Here is a 7,618-nt window from a genome sequence, read left to right as displayed (position 1 = left end):
TGAAGTTTAACAGATTTGCCTCAGAATTCTGTTTATTAAACAAAAGTTTAGATGCAGTGCAAGCAATTTTATTACAGGCGGGTCAAAAAGCAACAGAACACAACTCAGAGCATAACATCTGGACAGATCACAACTGCTTGATAATTATTTTAGAAGGTTACAATGCTGATACAAAGGAACTAGTGGACAGGCTTAAGAAGACCGCAGCAGAGTGCAGAAATGTTTATGACTGATTTGGCCTTTCAAATGCTGGAATTGATCATGAAACTTGACATCAGCTTGTTTCTTAACACCCAGTTGGTAATATTTTTCATGTATTTTGTGTGCAACAAATACTAGAACGACCAAAAGGTGTTGAAAATAATTAGAAAAACTGACAAAAACATTTAACTACCCCATAACCTTGTAGATCCATTTGTTCCACGTTAGTGTTCAACTCACTTGGGATGTATTAAGAGAATGATGAGAGGTAGGCTGTTATCTTAACCAACAACGAGCAGAAATCTAGAGATTTACTGAGTAGAGATTCACATACAGAAATCAACCAAAATAAATGCATATTAACCTACAATGACAATGTTTTGAGGGAAAGATGGTTACAAAACTTCAGTCTGTTTCACAGCTTTGAGCAGTCATTGAATTCAGTTCCACCGTGTTTGAAAGTAGACCTTTTTATATCTCAAGGAAATGTGTTTGATACAAACAAATACAAGACTCAAGAATAATCAAAACCACTGCTATCAAGAAAACAGGAGTCCATGCTGCTGGAATAGAAATATAATTCATGACTATCTGCATGCCAGAGCGAGTTGATTACATGAAGCTTCTGATTCAACCTCAGTGTTAAGTTTGAGGGTATATGGGGGACTCTTTACAACCTAAAGAGTTTTACAAAATTTAAATAATCCCTCAAAGTGCTTGAAACTAGTAAAACACAAGAAAATATTTTGGTAGTAGAATCTCCCTCACATTGTCAGGACATGGCTAACACTCTTACAAAACTTTATACATTTGGATCTTAAATGTAATTAAAAATACCAGTCCAATTAGTATCCACACGATTCATGATTTGGGCTTGTGCTTATCTTGAAGCTAACATAGATGTGAGTCCAGTAATATCAGGGAGTGCAAGGCCACTGCAGAGGACAAACAGGCCAACAGAAGCTTTACGTGTTTACAGTTAACGGAGGCAGACTCATATCACACCAATCAGACCAGACAACCGTCAGACTACACACTGAGTGAACCTTGAACACTGTTGAACAAAAGTACGGACCATTTCAAGTCTCTAGTAAAGCCACTGACACCCAGCAGCCTTTAAGAACCAAAGGAGCCACAGCCACAGGTATCTACCTGCTGTCACCACTTGGATTCCTGCTCTGCTTTCATTAAAGGTCGAGGAAGTGGCGACACAGTTAAAACAAGGTCTCAACATGCCACGTAAAGTACCTGGCAGTTGGGTAGAACACGAAGCACGAAGGCTGCCACAGTCTGTTTACTACACAGCATCTACATTCAGGATGCAAAAAAACCAAATGTGTCCCTTGCTTTGTCCTTACATCTGTTAGTAGTGCTTCCTTCAACACTATGTGCTGCTGAGGCAGGCTGCAGGGCGACATCATCCCACACGGGACAGAGGAGGAGGGAGACGCTCAGCAAAACAAACACATTGGGGTGAAGTTGCCCCGAATCTATCGCTGCTACTGACTTAAGTTAGAATTTGTAAAAATAAGTATCACTAGTTAAGGGGCAATTTCACTCCAGTGTTGCGAGGGAACAGAGGGGAGGTAGCAGGGAGAGTTTGGGGACAGAGTACGTCTGCTCAGCTCAGGGTCCGAATGGTTTCCAGCAGCTCTGGTTTGAGGAGGGCGGGACTCTTTCCACCTGCAGCCGCGATGTCGGCCTGCACGGCTGCATCCCAGGCGAAAGTGAGCAGGGCTGCAGGGACCTAAAAAAAAACTTCAATATCAACCGCAGGAAGCGACAAACCCTGGGCTGCATAAAAGACGGCATGTAATCAGCGTGCAACGTACAAATATTTTTGCTATTGATAAAACATTTACCATCTGTTTTATTAACACAGGCAGTAAAACAATAATAAAATGCACAAGTTACAAGATTCCAAGTCACAAAACGAGCAAATGTTTGTTTTGATGACACAAAAACATAAATGTGGCAAACGGCCTCAACCTCATTTATCCTACAAAATGTGCTGTTTTAAAAAAAGGGCTCAAATATACACTTTAAGCAAATTATTTTTAAAAATTCTGGTTTCCTGAGACTGTTGAGCACTGTGGGTTTCAGCTAACTTTGCTGAAACAGTATCTGTTGTATTGCAGATACACTTTACATAGATGCAATTTTATTGCCATTTGCACAGGTGTCTACAATTCTTTCTGCGTTTTCTCAAGTCAGCTTTATATGGAGAAAAAAGGTAAGGAATAAATGTAAAAGTAGCAGCAAAAAAATACAAATATAAATTATAACAATAAAACAAGCAAGTTTTTTTTTTAAAGCACTTTGTATAAACAATACAAGAACAAATATCCTGAGAAGGCATTGCACATATGTAGTGAACAGAAGTAATATTGCACATGAATGGTGGGTGAGGTGAAACCGATTCAGAGCCAAGACCAAAGACATCGCCACAATTCTGTCATGATCGTTATCTTTCGTCTGTGACGGCCAAAAAAAAATCACACAGTGTGTAGTTGCCTTAAGAAAACTCTGGTCTCAACTCACCAAGTTACACTCCGCGAGAGCGACTTCTTCATCTTCTTGTAGCTTTTGGCCTCCAGGTGCGATGAGCTCAAAAGGCTGCCAGCCGTCCACCAGGGATTCCCGTACAAATCCAAACAGCACAGGCAGCCGGTCCCAGGCATAAAAGGTCCCTGAGGGTGAGACACCATCTTCACTGAGTCACGGCCACTTTCATAAGGGCTATCAACAGCTCCACAGGTTTACCACAGTTAAAACTATAACAATACTGTGAAATAACAAGAAGTGACGACCGACCCTGTAGCAGGTTTCCATCAGGCAGTCTGACCCTGAGCAGAGTGTAGTTGTATTTCCTTCTCTCCCTCTGTTCCTCCCTCTCTCTCATGGCTTTAGTGCGCAGCATCGCGTTCTTCTCCACCAAGTCACTCCTAAAAAGAATGACTCCTTCAGTACATTCACTGATGGACAAACACTAATCGATCAGAGTAGTTTTTGTGGCTCGAAGCACATTAGAAGAATCCATTCACATCCATTATTGGGGTGTGTGTAAGAGGCTGCTACAGTCACAAGGGCAGATGAATACTATACACATTTCTGGATATATTCAGTGTATTTTGTGCGTCCAGGAAACTCTAACCGTCTCCTCAAACTCTCCTGAGGATTCCATGTAACCCTTTGATGCGCAGTGGGGGTCAGAAGATACGTAGTTTCAATTGGATTTGGGTCTATTTTGACCCATGTTGTGCATCAAATTAAACTGAGAGGCTGTAAACACCAACAAGCTTTAATCAATTTACGTCAATTTTCTTGTTTAGCACAAGAGCACAGACATTAACGTGATTCCTTTGCAGCAGCCCAGCAAGATTCAATCTTGTCTGGGGAATCAGGGGTGCATAACTGCACTTTGACAAATGTGGTAAATTAGAAACAGCATGTGCTATTAAAGAGTCAGATACTGATCTTTAGTCTGCCTCTCTGGAATCTCTACCACATCAGATTCATCTGCTCATCAAAGGAAACACAAGGAAAGGGAAAAACGAAACACAAATTTCTTTTTTGGAGAGGACAAAACTCCACCGCTTCACAAAACAGTAAATACACGGCTTCTCATCCACTTTCTGTACCAAGAAACAAATGTAGCTTTTGCAACGTGGACTTGGCTCTTAAAACTGAGTCCGTACCTCTGCTGTTGCTCCCTCTTGAGCTCCTCTGCCGACAGGTTGTAGAATTCTTGCGGCAGCTCGAAGCGCTGAGCATTAGGTGAAGGTCTGAAGGCTTGAGGCTGCCGGTCCAGCTGAGCTCTGACTGGCTCTCCTCTCTGAAGACGATCCCTCCTCTCCTTCATCAGCTCCAGAGCGTCAGGAGTCTGCTCTGGTAACACCAGGAACTCCTCTTCCTCCTCTACTTCCACAAAAGGTGGGGACCAGGAAAAGAGTCAATATCATGTTAAATCAGCGGAAAGTCACTGACCGATGATGATATTTATTAAAGGCATCAGGATGAATGCACCTTGTCCCTCTACAGGAAGCATAACGCTAATGAAGCCCAAAGCCTGCAGGAACTCTCTGCTGCCCTCCACAGAGCGCACTTTTTCCTACAAAACAAAGAACGATACAAAAGACACGCAAAATCTTTTTTTGTGCTTCTTCTTTAAAATGATGCCACATAATCTGTCTTAAACCATTAGCCCAAAACATTAGGCAGACGTCTCCAGCTTTAAACACACCTGGAACACCTTGTTGCTGAGTTTAATCTTCCTGTATTTCTCCTCTGTGGGATTCTTACATATATTTTCAACATACCTGTTGACAAAACAATGAAGAAGCACAACTGTTTAAAATGCAACAGTCAATAAGGACATTCAACTGTGTGAAAATATGAAGAGACAAGTCGTGCCGTCATTACAAGTGTCTTACTTGCTTATAATGTCCACAGCAGCCTTCACTTTCTCTCTGTCTTTGTTAAATGTGTAAATCATCATAACAGAGGCCTCAATTGCATCCTCTTCAAACCGCTGACGGTAAAAAACAAAGTGTATGTTTTATCAACAGGAGAAACTGGAGCAGCTTTCAATCCCATACAAATCACTTTAATGTCTCGCTAAGAACTGCGCACACATTCAATCCAAAAACAAAAGCGAGTAACGATGTCTTCAGACATACCATTAAAATGGCCTCTTTAATGTGTACTTCCCTCTCACTCTTAGTTAACGTGGCTCCAGTTAGCGGACAGGTGAAATACACACCTGACACGGAGAGACACGCGGGATCTCTCACTGGCACTTTGGATCCCTGCACACAAATTATAATCGTTAGACTAAGTAAGTATCGCTGCAAACCAAACAATCATTAAAACCGTGTCACTCGATACGTACCTCTGCTGCAGCAGCCTTTTCTTTCTCAGCCAGTGCAGCCGCCTCTGCCTCCAGTTCTCTTTTAACTGCAAGCAAATGGAGGAAATCATGCAGTTAAATACATTTGTTGGTTATAACGTCTTTTATATGCTGACAGATTATAAACAAAAGCAAAATAATGACTTTTTTTAATCCAAATTCCTCACTTGTTGTTTAAAAAGATCATTACTGATTTATAAATTCTGATTAAATATTATGGGTACAGCAGTCGTACCCACTTTCCATGGACTTCATGGTTTGGGCATCTCAACAAAACAGACAACAAAAGCAGCACTTCTATGCATGAAAAAGTCCATGTAAATTTACTGCATGCAGCAATGTGGCAAACAAAACATGTTTTCTCACCACTGCAGGCAAATAATAAGAATACTTCTTTTAAAAAGGCTAGTTTGTGATGACTTTCCATAGGTAGCTTTATCTGTTTGTTGGTTTTTAACTTCCCAAATATACTACACTCACAGACTACAAATTTACAATCAGGCAAAATTTTCCCAAATACTATCAGTGAGGGCGGAGGAATACTGATAACAAAATATTTAAAATCAATCAATACTGACAGTTATTGATAAATGGAAACTCTGCATTGGCTTCAGCAAACACACTAGCTTCAAGTCTGCTGGAGTCGACCACTAAGATCGCGTTGCTTAGGTGGGGGACTCAGGGTCGTGGGTGTTTCTAGATTACAAAGCCCATCCTGAAAAGATAACCAACCACCAGGCCTCGCCACTTACAGCCTCCACCAGGGTAGGTCTGCAGGCACGGACAGGATCCAACCACAGTAGGCGACGAGGAGAGCAACTGAGGGTGAAGGGATCCTTTATCAAGGTGCGATGGACGGTTCAATATAAATTATATTCTCACAGCCCTATTTGTTACTTCAAGTTCTCAAACAATAGTTTTGGATCTACAAGGGCTCAGTACCCCTTGATTTACACTGTAGTTTTATACATTATATTCTATTAGCACCTAATCTTTTTTTATTTGTAATATGTAAGAGCTACTGGATTTCTGATTGTCCCCAAAAGGATGAAGTACCTATATACAGCATGCTTGGGATATTTATTTTATTTTGCATGCTCTATTGGGCCTTGCTTGGAGGCCTGGGAGGGGGCATTAACCCCAACCTACCATAGCTTAGCCACTCAGCCATCGCTACCCCAGAAAGTTTAATTCCTGCAGAAATTGCAAATGGGATTGCAGAGCACATGCTGCAGCTTGTATGGTTCAATACTTGTGCAGGAGGAAGGTGGTATCGAAGCTGTGATGATTTGAGGCCACCTGCTCTACTAATCAGGTCACAGCCACCACAATTTACTTATGTATTACAACTTTGCGTTTTTATTATGTGTGTTAATGGACGTTGGCATCTGGTGCACTGAAGTGGAACGATCACACAAACAGTTTTAGAACTGTTATACATGAAACATCTACTGAGAGTATATTTTACTATTGTTCGGCAGCCTTATGATCAGTAAGTGACACTAATTTACTAGTAGGACTCATCTGAATCTTTAGCATCTCCATTAAACCCACTTGGCATGATCTGAAGAAGGGCTACTCAACCCCACAACTTCTGGTGACATCTGTATATAATAACAAGCAAACTACGGGTGGAATTCATCCCACTTTTGACTTGCTAGACTCATCTCAGAGTAAACTACTGTGAATAAAACAAGGTTTTGTGTCTCACCCTGGTTTCTGATGGCGTCCTGGGAGGTGTGAACCCTCGGCTTCTGTTGATGCTCGATCCTTGCCAGGGCTGCGGCTCCGGCTCTCTGGGCTCCTTCACTGGGACCATGGCGGTTCTGCTTGGCATTGGAGCTGCTCTGCACCACTTCAGGCTTAGAACTATAGCGGTACGAGCAAAGAAATACGACGTGAGGAAAAGAGAACAAAACAAATACATCAGTGACACAGCAAGTCTGTTTCCTGTTTGGCAGTTGGGTGGCTTACAGTCGCGCAAATGTCACTTGACGTTACTCGGATCATTAGCTAAATGAGCTTGTTCAGGGATTAACTGTTAGTCAAGTTACCCTGAAACGAGACTGGAGCCTCCCACCGTGCTAAGTGTTATATAACTTAGTGCAACTGCCACAGTTAGCCCGCTGAACGCTAACACAAGCAGAAAAAAAATCAGAAATCTGCTTCGTGTGGTAAGCTAAAACACGCTAGAGCAAATCAATACTCATTAGCGAGCAGCAGTTAGCTAACTCGATTTTGCAAACGTTACACAGCTAGCTACGTGGCTAGCTCCAGTTAGCTCAGCAGCAGGTGAGAGAAGTTTATTTGCCTGGTCTCTTCGGTTAGCTTCTTCCCGGGTCCCGCGGATTTAAATTTAATGTCCTTCTTAATGTCGTCAAAAAACTTCTTCATTTTCTTCAGCTGTCGGTGAAAACCTGGGCTCAGAAGCGCAAGCAGATGGAGAACCGCTAACTGAGCTCAGCTAGGAGGAGGACCAAAACAAAAATGTCTCAGCTGACTGAAAAC

The 7,618-nt window shown here is 42.0% G+C and overlaps 1 protein-coding gene across 1 annotated transcript; it reads right to left on the bottom strand.

The window, feature by feature from the left end:
- On the bottom strand, positions 1–7,618 carry ubxn6 (UBX domain protein 6). The gene is made up of 11 exons (XM_022213826.2): positions 7,422–7,618; positions 6,822–6,979; positions 5,093–5,157; positions 4,881–5,009; positions 4,635–4,732; positions 4,445–4,520; positions 4,228–4,312; positions 3,900–4,119; positions 3,016–3,146; positions 2,743–2,891; positions 1–1,948 (listed from the first exon to the last, which is right to left on the bottom strand). The coding sequence occupies exons 1-11, from the start codon at positions 7,502–7,504 to the stop codon at positions 1,823–1,825; spliced, it is 1,320 nt and encodes a 439-aa protein (XP_022069518.1). The 5' UTR covers positions 7,505–7,618; the 3' UTR covers positions 1–1,822.

The sequence above is a fragment of the Acanthochromis polyacanthus genome, chromosome 4 (assembly GCF_021347895.1).
Source record: "Acanthochromis polyacanthus isolate Apoly-LR-REF ecotype Palm Island chromosome 4, KAUST_Apoly_ChrSc, whole genome shotgun sequence".
Classification (NCBI taxonomy): Eukaryota; Metazoa; Chordata; class Actinopteri; family Pomacentridae; genus Acanthochromis; species Acanthochromis polyacanthus.
Note: the sequence above shows the minus strand (reverse complement) of the source record. Positions and strands in the feature narration are given on the sequence as shown.